Source organism: Pteropus vampyrus, unplaced genomic scaffold, assembly GCF_000151845.1.
Source record: "Pteropus vampyrus isolate Shadow unplaced genomic scaffold, Pvam_2.0 Scaffold218, whole genome shotgun sequence".
In the NCBI taxonomy this organism is placed as follows: Eukaryota; Metazoa; Chordata; class Mammalia; order Chiroptera; family Pteropodidae; genus Pteropus; species Pteropus vampyrus.
The window spans coordinates 1,949,955-1,965,135 of NW_011888999.1; the positions used below are offsets into that span (position 1 = coordinate 1,949,955).

General features: G+C 38.7%; 2 protein-coding genes across 9 annotated transcripts in view; one reads left to right on the forward strand and one right to left on the reverse strand.

Moving 5' to 3' along the window:
- The window catches only part of PRCP (prolylcarboxypeptidase), a 58,647-nt gene extending 52,768 nt beyond the window's left edge, over positions 1–5,879 (reverse strand). The window contains exons 1-2 of one of the 6 annotated variants that reach the window (XM_011373124.2): positions 5,797–5,879; positions 4,441–4,623 (exon numbers count right to left, since the gene is read on the reverse strand). In XM_011373124.2, coding sequence (XP_011371426.1) covers positions 4,441–4,608 — 168 coding nt within the window. In that variant the 5' untranslated portion in view covers positions 4,609–4,623; positions 5,797–5,879. Of the gene's footprint in view, positions 1–4,440; positions 4,648–5,698 lie in introns of all 6 variants that reach the window. The other 5 variants (XM_011373122.2, XM_011373121.2, XM_011373123.2 and 2 more) reach the window with 5 other exon arrangements.
- Positions 5,842–15,181, forward strand: part of DDIAS (DNA damage induced apoptosis suppressor) — an 18,495-nt gene continuing 9,155 nt past the window's right edge. For 2 of the 3 annotated variants that reach the window (XM_011373126.2, XM_023538330.1), the window contains exons 1-2: positions 5,842–5,988; positions 13,602–13,730. In XM_011373126.2, the coding sequence (XP_011371428.2) occupies positions 5,858–5,988; positions 13,602–13,730 (260 nt within the window). In that variant the 5' untranslated portion in view covers positions 5,842–5,857. Of the gene's footprint in view, positions 6,062–13,601; positions 13,731–15,181 lie in introns of all 3 variants that reach the window. The other variant, XM_023538331.1, reaches the window with a different exon arrangement.

The window sequence follows — 15,181 nt, forward strand, 5'->3', positions numbered from 1 at the left end:
ACTGTAAGGGATGCACATAAATAGAAATAGCTTAGCCCACTGATATGACTGACTGCCTTACGGTAGACAAGGAAGGAGCTGTGGAAAGGGGAGTTAGTGGCCACGAGCTCAATGTCGGGCCAAAGTACATAATAAACCGGTCAGTAGTTAAATAGGAATATTTGAGTATAAATGACTGACTACTGGGTTTCTAGAAGAGGCATTTCCACAACTGTCATACATTTGAATCAATCTGAAATGTATAACACTATGAAGAGTGTGCTTTTAGGACAGAATGAGGAAGGAACCAGCACTTACTCTCTTAAGTTCCTTAAGTTCTACTATGTTCCAGCCACTGTACATGCGCTTTCACATGTTACTATACATAACCCTCACAACAACCTTGTTAGATGCAATGGTTAACTTTACATATCATCTTGGCTGGGCCACAGTGTCTAGATATTTAGTTAAACGTTACACTGGATGTTTCCGTGAAGGTGTTTTTTGGATGGGATTAACATTCAAATCAGTGGACTTTGAGTAGAGCAGATTTACCCTCCATAATGCAGGCGGACCTCATCCAATTAGGCCTAAACAGCACAAAAGACTGACCTGTCCTGAGCAAAAAGGAATTCTGCAAGCAGTCTGCCTTTGAACTCAAACTGCAACTCTTCCCTGGGTCTCCAGCCTGTGGGCCTACCTTGCAAATTTTGGACGTACCAAGCCTCCACAATCATATGAGCCAATTCCTTAAAATCAATCAATCCCTCTCTTTGGACACATAAACACACACACACACACACACACACACACACACACACACACACACACACACCCCTACCTACTGGTGTACTCTGACTAGAGAACCCTAACTAATACAGTAGATATCGCTCTTAGGAAAATGACAGCCTGAAAGGGCCCACTCTCTTTTCCCACTATACCACACAGTAAAATGCCCTCAGGACTCACATTTTAGTCTGCGGGTCCAGCATGGGAGGTGGAGAGTAGTAAGAAACAAGGAAACTTTCTCACCATAAGCCACACATCCCATGGAGTCCTTTACAACACTAGCATCACACATGTACCCAAAGCTTTGATGTGCCCAAATAATGTACTATCCTTTGTCTGGTCTCCTGATTCAGTTATTTGGATAAAAGAAATAAAATATTCCTACTAAATCGATAACATTTGAAGATTTTGAAAGAAGAGGAAAAATAACTAGCAAAGACTTTACTTACCTTGGTTCAGTCATCAATTCAAATGGAGACTACGGCCAAGAAATGAAGAGAGGGCTGAGAGTCAAAGGGGCAGCAGCAATGGAAGAATTAGGAAAGATCACCAAGAACAAAGATGTGTCATTAGAGACAGATCAAGGTTAAGATCATTCACACCCTCATATTCCCAATTACATGTACAGATGCAAAAGTTGGACAGTGAAGAAAATAGAATGAAAGGAAAAATGTGATTTGTTTGAAATATGGTGTTGGAAGAGAGCTCTATGGATACCCTGGACTGCCAGAAAGACAAACAAGTGGAGCCTAGAGCAAATGAAGCCTGAAACACCACTGAAGGCAAAAAGGACAAAACCGAAGCTGTCTTACTTCGTCTCATCATTAGAAGGCAAGGTTCTTTAGAAAAGACAACAATCTTGGGAAAAATAGAAAGTAGTAGGAAAAGAGGAAGAACAAATGTGACATGAGCTGACTCCATAAAAGAATCCATAAGCATGAGTACACAGTTGCTGAGCCGGGTCACTGAGGACAGAACATTGTAGACATCACTCACACAGAGTCAGCCAACTCAGCGGTGTGTAACACACAAAAGATGGAAGTAAAAGATAAAAAGGAAAATAAACAAAAAATTATTTGTGTCACTTTGCTTTGTTTAGGCTTTCTCTGGTTAGTCATTCATTCACTCCCTCAACAAGTACTTATTTTGTACTTTATATTTTTTACAGGCTCTTCTGGATACTGGAAAGTGCTATCTAGCTGGAGGGACATACAAAATACTAAATGTGCAGAGTGAAAAAGGACCAAGTAAATCGCCCTCTAGTCAAGAAGGTTTCATAGAAGAGGTGACATTTCAGCTGGGACAGGTATGAGTTTAGTAGAGAAGGAGGATGGTATTTCAGACAATTTCTAACACAGTAAAATTCAATTGAGTCTATGTTGTATGTGGCTAAAAGTGTATGTGTGTTATGGGTAGGGAGGCCTACAGTAGGATGTGAAATTGGAAAGGCCAGCTGGGGTTATGTGGTGAGAAACATGCCAAGGAATTTGACCTTTATCTTGCTAACAGTCACAGTTATGGAGGATTTCTGAGCAGAGGAGGGACAGGGCTACAGGCTAAGTCTTTTTATTGAAACCATTCATGGAGTGTATGTGCATATAAGGACAGCTGGGAACAGCTTGGTCAGTGGGACAGATATAACCACAGATAAAGAAAATCATTATAAAGTTTGATAAAAATTAAACCTTGAATAAAAACTGAGCCCTACTGTTATAATAACAATATTTATTATTAAAAGGCATAAAAGTATTTCATATGCTCTAACTAAAATATTAAAGCTGAGTTTGCGCATACATAGTCGCAACTAAAAATCTATGGCCCAGAAACTGGCAACTACTATAACCATTATTATGCAAATAAATACATATGTGGAAATTTTTCTCAAAAAAATGAAATAACACTCAATTGGAGTTGATGTAAGAAAAATTATTATTATGGTAATAAAGATATATGTGGAATCTATGTACTAAAATATAAACTAATATTCATATTTAGGCCAGAGGGCAAGAGGAGGTTGAGTAAAGCCAAACATTTTGCAAATTGCCAAAATGGAAACAGAACTAGTCTTAAATTACATTTCTAAAGAGTGAAATGGTCAGGAAAGGTATCTACTTTGAAGGAATATTAAGAGCTAATAAATCATTCGATCTTTTCTACTCTTTTTCATCATTCCTAAAGGGATTTTAGAAATCCTCATTCCAATAGTTCCCCTTCAGTTTTACTTTAGCAATAGAACTCTGCAAGTAGTGGTATAAAAAATCAGTATATAAAATAGATAAAAGCATAAAGCTCAGGCTGAAAGAGGTCAGGGAGAGAGGAGTACTGGGAAACCCTAACTTGGCATCGACTTGGGCCTTCACCCACTGTTCCTACGAGATGTCTCCCCAAAGAGCCCTCAATTTTCCTCAGTGAAGTGTGAAACATTTTGGTCCTTGCCCGAACCTCTAAGTTTACAAATGAGGAAACCGCAGCCTAGAGAATTAATTTAAGTGAGTTGCCTAAGAAAAAGACCCCTTTTTCCTGGCACCTCTGCTAAACTTAAAATGTTTTCTCTTCCTCATAAACTCTAATACAAACTTATGCATTAAAAACCATTTCTTATAAATTATTCTACAAGTTCATGCCATCGCTCTGTTCCAAATTCCTATTCAAAATCCACATAGGTCAATAACCACGAATGTTATAAGTGTCTACTGGAGGACATACTATGCTAGGGATATGTCATCTGCTCTCATTTTACCATTACCCAATCTCCAAGAGATCAAGAAACTGGGCTCAGGGAGGTATAGTAACATCCCCAAAGTCACTGAGCTAGCAGAGTGGAATCCTGGTGTATCTGATTCTTAAAGCCAAATCTCAGACTCTTGCATTCTTTCTAATCCCAACCTTTCCCAAATCTTTACCCATCTCTAGACAAGTGCCCAGAAATACAGAACTGTAAGGATCCTGTCATTTCACACAGGATGTACATTTCCATCCAGGCTTGTCCAGGAATACCTCATGCCAAAGCCACGCACAAAGGCATCAAGTCCTGCTTACATTTCTAAACTCAAGCTTCAGACCAGAGATGGTAACCCCCACCCCCATCTCACTCTCAAAGCTTGACATACTCTAACTTCCTTTATAGGCAGGGGCTACACATATGTTCAGTCTTACGGAGACCAGGGAAGATTAAAAATTTAATAAAAGGGCTACAAAATCAACTTTGAGCTGAGCATGAGATGACAAGGTGGCATTTTAAGTTGAATATGAGATATCGTCTAATAAGATATTGAAACTTTGTATTTAGGGGTGGCTTTGGGATAAAGGATGACTCACAGCAGACAATGGGCCAGAGTTGGCACTAAATAATTTGGATTTGGGAAGAGGTCGGGGGAATTTAGATTAAGGCATCCTCCAGGAGCAGAAAGACTTGAAGCGACTGTCATAGCTAATTACAGAAGAGTGGAGCCAGGACTGATATTAAATTACTGGTAATGGGAGAAGAGATTTTAAAGAGAACCTGGACTTGGGCCATCCTCTGAAAAGTGTTATCCAAAGATCAGACAAGTTATAGGCATTAAGGTTTTGCAATTCTGGGTGGACTCCGGTGCCTGGGGTCCTGTTGCTTGGGCTGGGGGCGGCGAAGCCTCAGCCCCACCCCCGACCCAGGCCCTATCTACCAAGCCTTACCTTCTGTTGGATGTAGTGAATCGAGTACTCCATGACTATAGCGGGATGCGATGTGGAGCTAGTTGACAAGTGCAGGTTGTTGAGGGCCCTTACCGCCGGAGGTACGGGGATGGCGGCGCCAGGCGTCAGGAGAGCCAGGAGTAGGGGCAGGAAGGTGCGGCGTCCCATGGCTCAGGCTGGCGGCTGCAGTGCGGGTGGGAGGTAGACCTGCAGAGACGAGCAACTGGAGCCCGCCCCGCCTCCAACAGGCTCCTCCCCCCGGGAAACTCAAAGTCACCCCGCCCCTCTGCTGCACTGCCCAAACCCGTGACCCAAGCCACACCTCCCCCATCCCCAACCCAGAGGGCGCCAGCACATTTCATTTTTCTCTCGTGCCACCTTCACTTCATAGTCCACCTCCATTTCGGTCACATTCCCAGTCTACCCTCATCATTCCAGGGTCCCATCCTTCCTGACCTCTGAATCCCATCCTTAACTATATTACACCTTTCAGCTTGGTCGCCCTACATTCTCGCCTTTATCCTCACTGCCAAACCCTGCCTTGTCCGCCTTATTTCCATTGCCACATCCCTTACCCTCCGCAAATCCCATATAATGGTAATAATATCTACCTTGACAATTCATTGATCTTTCACTATATGTCACTACATCACTAGACATAATGGTACACACATCATCCCATCTAACAGCAATCTTGTGCGTCGTGTGATTGTTATTCCCATTTAGAAATGAGGAAACAGGCTAGGACTGTTGCGGGTACTGGCACTGGGTCACCCAAATCAGAGGAAGTGAGAAGCACTGGCTGCTCGCACCCCACCTCCATTACATAAGCCTAACCACCTTCAAAGGTACTCTGTCCGTGGGTCGCCCCAAACCTCCGTGATGCCCACACAACCCAGCCTTTAATGGAGATCGCCCATGTAGCCCCGGAATCCAGCTTGGTTCAGTTCCCTTCTTCCATGTTACGCCTCCTCTCTTCTCTGCACGCGGCAGCCGCTTTGGGCCTCCGCACCTTCCTTACTCCCTCCTCCTGCCGCCAACCCATTTCTGCCCCGGTCCTCGGGCTGTGCCATGCTCCTCGAGCAGAGCTCCCTTCTGTTTTCACGGCTCTGCCAATCCCCTTCACCCAGTTTCCGCTCCTTTTTCCAGTCACCCTGCTGAACCCCAGTCGGAGGAGGCGGGAGGGGGTGGGGGGGTGGCTCCCACCCCTTCCCGGGCTCCCTACGCCCAGCTAGCTCAGCGCGACCCCCAAACCAACTTGAGACTGTACTATTGCTCTACCAGTCGCGGAAGAACTTTCGTCAAACCGGGTCTCTAGACCCAGTTTGACCGAAAGGGTTGTTCCCAAACACTCACAGGATACCGAGGTTAATCGCCACCCTGGGCGGCCCCTTTTCCTGATTGGCTCTGAGGAACCATGGCCAACTCATCACTTCCGGCGGAAAAGGACGCGGGAGATTCGATTGGAGGGCGTTTGGTTTGCAGCAGAGATCAGCTGGCCTGCGTCTCCGAGCGTTGCCCGGGCAGGGTCCCCGGCCTCTGCCTCAGGTGAGGAGCTGTGGGAAGCGGTTCTCTGGGAGGGCAAGGGCCAGAGACTCCTAACGAAGTCCTTAACGGCATTGTGAGTGAGACTCAGAGCATTTTTTTTATGATTTTTTCAGTAGTCAGCCTCTTCCATAAAAGGGCGGTCATGAGGTAGGGAGGGAAAAGGTCAATCATTTTAATTTTAGACAGTGCTGTTGCCATCGTTCTGCGAGCGTTTATTGAGCATTTACCGTGTCATCGAGCTAGACACGGATGGAACTGGAAATACAGAAAGGAAAAGGTGTGCTACTCCAGCTTCAGAGGTGCTCAGAGATGCATATTCAGCTGGCTGCTCTGCCGAAAGTAATACGTGATGAGAAGTAGTCTTTTCCAAACTGAGCTTTGATGGCGCAGAGGGAAAAGTGATTAACTGAGCGGTGTGCTCAAACCAGAAACTTGAAAGTTTTCTAGATTCCTTCCTTTTCTCTCACATCTAGCCAGTCATACCGTACTTTTGCTGTCATTACTTTGGTTCAGCACCCTGACTGCTTCATATCTCTGACTGTAGCTTCCCAGCTGGTTCTCCTACTTTCATTCTTGCTACTTTCCAAGCCAGTCTCCACATTGCCAAGGCTGATAAAGCTCAAATCTGGTCAGGGCACTCACTCCCCATTTAAAACCTTTCAGTCGCTGCTATTTTCCCTCAGATTTAAGTCTAAACTCCTTAACATGGTTTACATGGCCCTTGTCTGGCCTTTGCCTACCTCTCTTGCTTTGTTATTCACCACTCTAGCCTTAGGCTCTAGCCATACAGAGTGTCTTTTTGAATTCCTCAAATGCTGTATCCTCCTTCACCTCCAGACCTCTTCTAACCCTGTCCCCAACCTGGCTAATTTTTACTAATTCCTTTGGTCTCATTTTACGAAGACTTTTCAGTCAAGAAATCTTTCCTGACCCTGGAATATTGGGTCACAAAGCACCCAGTAGTTATTCATTCTGCAGATAATTTTAAGTGCTTCCCTCCTCTGTGCCAAGAACTGCTAGGTACTGAGATTATAGTCGTTAACAGATTCCTGTCCTAATGGAACTTAAACCTTTTATGGACAGACTTAAGAAGAATAACAGGGGAACCTATTTGAATTAGGTTAGTCTGGCAAGGCCTCTCTAAGAAGTAGACACTTAAATTGAGACCTAAGAGACTAGAATGATCCAGCCTTGAAACAAAGAGTGAATGGGTTTTGCAGAGGCCCTGAGGCAGGAGAGAGCTTGGCATCTTAGTTTCAAGAACCTAAGAAAAGACCAATGTTGCTGGAATATATTCAGAAAAGATAGTTGTATGATATGAGTCTAGAGAGATGGGCAAGGACCAGATCACTTAGTTATGAGGCTAATGCAGGAACATAAGCAGATGATGGTGGTTTGGATTAAGGTGATGGCAGAATATAGGGGAGTAAAACTGAATGATGGTTTTTAGATATGGAAATAACACGGGCATTTACCGATGTATATAATGTGGGAATTGAGGGAAACAGGAATGAAGGATGACTCCTAGCTATCTGGGCTGAGTTATTGGTTGGAGAGTAGTGCCATTTACTGAAATGGAGAAAATTGTAAGTAAAGGTGTTTCAGAGGAAATTAAATTTACCTATTAAACCTTGAAATGCCTATAAGACATCCAAATACAGTTGGCTCTCAGGTATGCAGGTAAGATATGGAAATCTGGACCTTGCAAATATAATGTGTACCTTTGTGTCACTTCATTGGCAATTATACATTGTCTTAGCCAATAGATTATAAATTCCTTGAACACAAGAACCATTTTTGTCTCTCTGTAATCCTATCCCCTTCCCCTTCCCTAGACTAGAACTTTAGCTATCATAAATGCAGTGGACAAACTGTATTTTATACTCACCAAGATTTTCCTGGATAATGTTTTAAAAATATTTTTCACCAATATTACTCCAAACAAGAGAGGTTTTGTCTCTTTATTTTTCATTTATTTAATTTCTATCTCCTGCCTGCCTCTCTTTTTCTTTTTCTGGAATTTTCTCAGGACTTGTTATGACTGCCTTTAGAAAAACTAGACAAAGTATTTGCCCTTGAAGAAGACCAGTAGATAATTTTAAGAAAACAACTCAAAATAGCCACTCTTCCCATAGCTGAATCCTCTTGGCATGGAAAATATGAAACAGAAAATCTGAGAGCAGCAAGGTGACAGAGATTTTCTTGCAAAGCAAGACCAGTTTGGGGAGGAATGAAAGAAGGAAGAAAAGTTAGTCATATCTCTGTTTCCATCTGTCATTAGAACTGGGGACTAGTTTTTTAAAGGAATGATTTCATCTTTTGCCCACAGTCTTGAAACAAATACAAATAGTTTTAAGTGTGAAGCTTAACCATACAATGTAATGGACTAGAAAGACTGGTGACACCTACTCATCAGAAGACATGAATTCCAGACCTAATTCTGCCTGCTTCTTAAACTTTAGTTATTTCATTTCTTTGAGAGGATCAGGTAATGATGTAAAAGCACTTTGAGAACCATAAAGCATTCAAAAGAATTTATGAGCCCAACTGGATTATAAACTTTGTTAAAATAGGATCTTATACTTCTGTGTCTTCTGTTCATTACCCACACCATATGCCAATTCACATAAATACTTAATTAAATTTTTCTCCATGATCAAACAGTTAACAAGAATTGTTCTAGATTTTCTAGTCTAGCCCAATCCCACATTTTCTAATTAGCCCAAAGGAGAAAAAAAAGTATGTCGGTGTGTGTCCATATCTGGACAGGGTTTCTCAAACTATTAAGGTACCTCCTAAGAACTTGGTAATGACAGAGATAAGCTGAAAAGTCACCGGATATTAGAGCAAAGAATTACAAAGTCATCTGAAAGAGACTTAAATGCTCACAGGCTTTATGATTTAATTGTAACCACGTTAATCATAAGTGTTGTTCATCAGACAGCCCCAATGGCTAGGTTTTTAAGTGTGGGCAACATAAGACATACCAGGGAACAGGCAAATTCTTTGACCCTCATCCACTGGGGCACAGAAGTCAGTGTTTTATCAAGCCCTCCAGGTGTTGTTGATGCACACTAAAGTTTGAGAATCACTTGGCTAGTATGAAAATGGGATGCAGGGCAGCAATCAATGAGATATATCTGGACCCACTGACAAAATAATCTCTAGTGTGAAGAGGATGCATCAGCTATATCATTAGACTGATTCCATTAAATTTTTGACTCACCTAACACCCCTTCTTCACAAAACTTTGTTTATAATTTGGCTTAACATGTAGGTATACCCAAAAGAAAATATAGGCTTAAGATGTATCCCTTCCTTGTGATGGTAAAATAGTAAAGCATCTTTGATTATAGTTTAGCTCCCCATATGGCTTGGCTAGAAAGAGAGAAAGCAAATATTCCATGGTATTTAGTGTTAAATTAAAAATGTACTACAGTGTGTCCACCTAGACCCCACATAAGTATAAGTCTATCAGAGTCTTCTTTCCTGGACATTTACTTAGGCAATCTCTTGAGCCTTCAAATCAAAAGCTAACTGAGGCCCTAATTAGTTCCCATCAACCTACCCTAACATTTGCTCTTTTTCCCTCTGTTTCCATCTCAACTTGTTTCTACTTTTATGTGTGAGAGATTGAGAGGATCTACGTTTTCTTGGTATATTATTGCTAAGTCCCCAGCTAGTATTTTTACTACATTTAAAATTTTTTTCTAATTATAAATGTAATTTTTTAAGAAAATATTTTAAATATGTAAGGAAATAAAAAATTACCTTTAATCTAACAACTCTGAGAGAAAATACTTTTCAAGGAAATGTTGTACATTTTCCTAACTATCCTTCTCTTTCGCCATTCCCCCAAGCTAATACTACATCAATCCCCTTGTTATATTTTCTCATGATATTATGTTCATTTCCTTTATAGAATTTACAACAGTTTCAGTTAAACTTTGTGTGATTATTGGTTTAATATCTTTCTCTTGCATTAGCCTGTGAGTCTCCTGACCAAGAGGACTTCGTTTATTTTGTCCATTATCACTAACACCTGATATTTAGCAGCTGCACAATAAATACCTAGTAAATAAATATATTGAGCTTATTAAATTGGAGTATGGTTTGCTGTCTGCGATGGGACTGAAAGAAATGTAATTGTTCCCAAAGCTGTCATCATGTTTTCCTAACTTTAGTATTTACTCATTCCTGATGCTTCATTCAGTTATCCATCAAACATAGATTCACTGTACTACAAGTCAAGCAGTAGAGAGAGAGATGACCAGTATCATAAGGGAAATATTATGAAAACAGCAAAAGGAATAACTAACAGTAATTGTTTAAAAGAATTATTGCATTTTTTTGTCAGACAATGAATGGGAAGTCTTTTTGCAATTTGCTGAGGTTTACCAGGAGAAACACAAATAGTTAAAATAGTTTATGACCTTTTTCATTTCGGTTCTCAAATTTGCCATTTAGTTTTCCAGACATACTTATCTGATCCACTAGAGGGCAATAAACCCTTAAATAAGACAATATAACAAAACGTCCTTTAAAAATATAACAATTAGTGCTTGTGCAATTAATTTAGAAATGAATCCCCAAATATTTCTGCTTATATGTTTATCAGTTATTGGTAAATTGTCTGCACAATTATACAGTAAACATTTTAGGACAGGAAGTGTCTTATTTCTAAAATATCCCCTACAACACTTAGTATAGTCTCCTAGTCATCTTACAGGTTTAATCCATTTCCTTAAGTTTGAATTTGATAGCAATTATAAAGAATATGATTGGTGAATGCTGATATAGTTGTGGTAAAATATAAAATTTTATTTTAGAGCCCTAAAGAAGATAATCTCTGCAAATATGACCACAATTAAGAAAATAAAAAATTGGAAATGAGGATAAAATGTAAATAATGATTAAAATAAGTTTTAAATAAACGTATTAATAATACATTTAATAAAAATATTTAATAAAAATATTTTTATATTTATTTTTATATTATTAAATATTTAAATAATAAAAATATTAAATATTTAAGTATTTAAAACTTTCAATAAGTTTTAAATACTATATATGAAACTACTCTGTGTACTCTATACACATTTAAAATTATTTTGTGATCTGGTAAAACTGTGTTTTATATTGGTACATTGCAGAACTGACTTAAAAAGACGATAGCTGAAAATGAGGAAGAAAGTTAATAGCTAAAGTTCAGATCAACAATTTTTTTTTTAACTTTGCACTGGGGATATAAACAGTTGGTCCTTCTAAGATCCTACTCTGGTTTCAGAAAAACACATTAAACAAATAAGTTTACTATAATGTGGCAAGTAATAAATTATAAAGTAAAGTCACATAACTTAACCTTGGAAAGCTTCCTGGAGAAGAAGACCCCTGAGAAGAATCTTAAGAATAAGCATTAGCCAGGAGAGTGAGAGAACATTTTAGACAGAGGAAAGAGTGAAAAAAAAGCAAAGAAATGTGAAATATATTGTGGTAGGGAAGTGTTTGGGGGTGAAGAAAGGAACAAGGAACACAACTCAGTTTACTTTTTTGTGTTCTCTAGCATAAATTACTAGCACATAAAGGACAAGAAAGAATCAAGAGAAAAGGCATTAGGGAAAATAAAACCAAGTAGAAAATAGAATAGAATAGAACAAATGGTAAAACTATGGAAGTACAGTAGTGTAATACGTAAAAAAAAAAAAAAAAGTTGTCCTTTTTGTTAATAGAGAAAGGCTTTTCGAAGGGGGCTTTAAATGAAAACAGAGGCAAATTCTATTATATGGCATATACCTACTCTGTTATAAAAATTTTCTAAATAACAAGATTCTGCTTATAGTTTTTATTCAATGAATATTTATTGAAAATTTACTGTGTGCTAAGCACTGGAGATGTAATGGAGCACAGGATAGACCAGATCCCTGTCTTCATGCAACTCAAACTAGTGGAGGTAGAACAAACAAAAATAAAGAACATATGCATGTATAGAATATATGCATTTTTATGATTGCTTATATCACAAGCATAAGTACCATGAAGGGATAAAACGGGTGATATCATAGTAACTAAGAGGTCTATTTGAGATAAAGTGGGGCTATCTGAGGGGGTAACATTCAAGAGTGAAAGATGAGAATGAGCCAACTATTTGAAGAACTAAGGGAAGACCATTCTGGGCAAAGAGAAAGGTAAGCACAAAAGCCTGACAAGAGGAATTGGTGTATTTGAGGAACAGAAAGAAGGTTAGCATGGCCTGCAGTTCAGTGACTAAGGGGGAGAGTGGTACAAGGTGGGGTCAAGAAGGTGGAGCTAGATGACCTAGGGCCTCAGGCCATTGTAAGGAATTAAGCCTTCATTCTAAATAGCAGGATTTTAGCAGGTAGGAGATGGCATTTTCAAGAGGGAGCTTTGCCCTCTTATCTCTCTTAGCTCACGGGTAGGTGTACCATCATGTTACACCCTATCCCAAACGGGATTTTAGAGGAGATATAGAGGGAAGATGCCTTTGCTGACATACATGCCATCACTTGTGTTGGCAAGGAACTTGAAGTTAGTTCCATTAATAATGGCAGTGTTCTGCGACCCTTCTTTCTGCCTTCCCCTTGTATCCTCTATCACCTGCTCTTACCTTATCCTTAGAGATTGCCATGTGGCCTAAGATGAAAACCAAATCTAGGAATACATATCTGCTTTTGGTGAAACTTTACTGGTCATACATATTTAAGGATCCCAAAGAAAGGATAACAGCAAAGAATTAGGAAGCATTAGCTTTTTTTCCTTATACTCCCTTTAATAATGTAGATCAGTAATTTATATAAATCTGTTTATATCACATCTTTGTAAGTTTCCATCTTTCAACCTTAGACAACAAGATATTTTCACAGAAATCTGATTTTGATTGATGGACATGATTAGTATCACTTTAAAATCTCCCTTCCATCATCCTAAATTTCTGATTATCCTATGAAGAGCTATACTTAAAAGATTCTTTTGTGATTTTTAAACTGATGACTTCCACTTTGTAAGAATTTGCAGATGCCAGTCTAAGAAAGTATAAAAGAGTAGAACATTGTTGCTTTATTGTTTTACTTCTCTGATATGTTTTAGACAAGGATCTTTAAGCACTCCCTTCCCCGTATAACATTTTGCTTTTTCTGTTGATGAAATTTTTTTTTCTCTTCCAGCTGTGTAAAACTGTACAATGAAGTCTAATAAAGTTACTTTTTCAGCTAAAAAGGACCATTTCCTACCAATTTAGGTTCTTTTAAGAATTATATGTTTATTTAAATTTCTTCCTATTAATGGTAGAAACAAGTTCTGTATGGTTTTTCTTATAATGATGTGAAAGAAGCTAAATGATAGATTTCCTGAATTACTGAGTTGGAGTATTTATTCAGAAACAATGTTTGTTTGAAGTATTCTGTTTTAAATCTTATTTTTTTTCTATTAATTATTTTTAATTAAACAGAAAAGGAAAATTCGTTTTCTAAGACGTTGATACTACAAAAGACTTCTATTGGCTCTGCAGTGGAAGTTAAGAGGTTTTCCTAAGAAGGGAAGTATACACCTACAATTAAAGATTTGCCATTCACCCCACTGAATATTTTGTTTTGTAGGCTACAGTGTGAACACATGATTAGAAGAAGAAAATTTCTTCTTGCCTCAGTTCTTGCTCTCCAGAATTCAAGTTTTATATATCCTTCATGTCAAAAGTGCTTCTCGCGGATAATCCTAGTCTCCAAAAGGTGAGAGTAAAGCCTGTAAACATGAGAGAGGAAGTGCAAGTCAGTTTTAAGTCAATACAGGACACAGAAATTTCCCACTTTCATTTCCTCACTGCTACAGCACAGCAAGTATATAACAAAGAAATTCCATACTCTAGCCTTTGCAAAAAGGTTTTACAGACACCGAGAAGCAAAAAGACGGCTGCCTAAAGATTTTCTTCGAACTCCAAATCCTTAATGATAACACCATAATCGATGTTTTATGTTTTATGGGGTTAACTTTTTTCTTTTTTTTTAACCTCCAAGATTTTGAGCAGTGGTGGTTTTCAAATTACATTCTGCAGAGCCTTAGGGCTCCATGCTTCTAGAGGAGATCGGGATTAGAGAAAGAAAAGGGGATCGTGCTGACAGTCAGGATGGGCTCTGGGGTTTCCACTTTAGTTTCAACTAGAGCTCCATTCTTATCCTTGTATTAGGGTTCCAAGATTTCATTTGAACAGGTTCCATGATATAGATAAAGATGTAGAAATACAAATATAAAAAATATACATACAGAAAGTTTGGTCCTTCATATAAGAAGATTGTCATATTTACATATGTGTATGTATACCTATATATGTACATATATGTGTGAATAAAATAATTTTTTCACATGAAGGACCAAGTTAACTTTATATGTATATGATTTTGTGTGTGTGTGTACTCTTCCAAAAATTGTAAGCAAAGGAGGGGACTTATTTATCCAAATAAGCTATCTACCCAGCCTAAACAGATGTAAATTGCTCTTCTACGTGACTTAATGGGCCCCATAGTCCCATTAGTCTAGAAGTCTGTCTGTCACACTAAGAACTTTTTTCTCCTGTCTTAAAATGTGAATCATAGCTCAGAGACTATCTACCTATCCTCTCCCCTGCCCACCACTCCCAACCACCCAATAAGTCTGTGTCATTTACTTAAGTCAAATGAATTTTAAACACTTAGATTATAGTTTCCTCCTTTTGGAAGGAAGTGGTATATAAAGCCTTAAACACACATTTTTCAAAAATATTTTTCATTACATTGTATACATTCAATTTAATCTGCAACTATAAATTTGGAAGGGACATTGTATAATCATCTAGTTGAGGTATTCTTAACCTGGGGTCTGCAGGTAGGCTATAGGTGTCTCCAAAGTATATAAACTGTGTGTTCCAGTTATATGCACATTTTTCTGGGAGAGAGAGTAAGTCTATTGCTTTCATCAGATTTTCAAGGGAACACTAAGAATCACTAATCTCATCAATTCTTCTTCTAGGATATATGTATAAATACAGTAACCTAGAAAAATAAAAAAATGAAAATTCTATTTTAACTGGTATCAAACCAAAAAGATAGCATATTACCAATATTATTTCAGACAAATCCACTCAGAGGCTTTTTGAAATCAAAACTATTTTCATAATAATTCCAAGGCATTATTTCCACTTTCACTC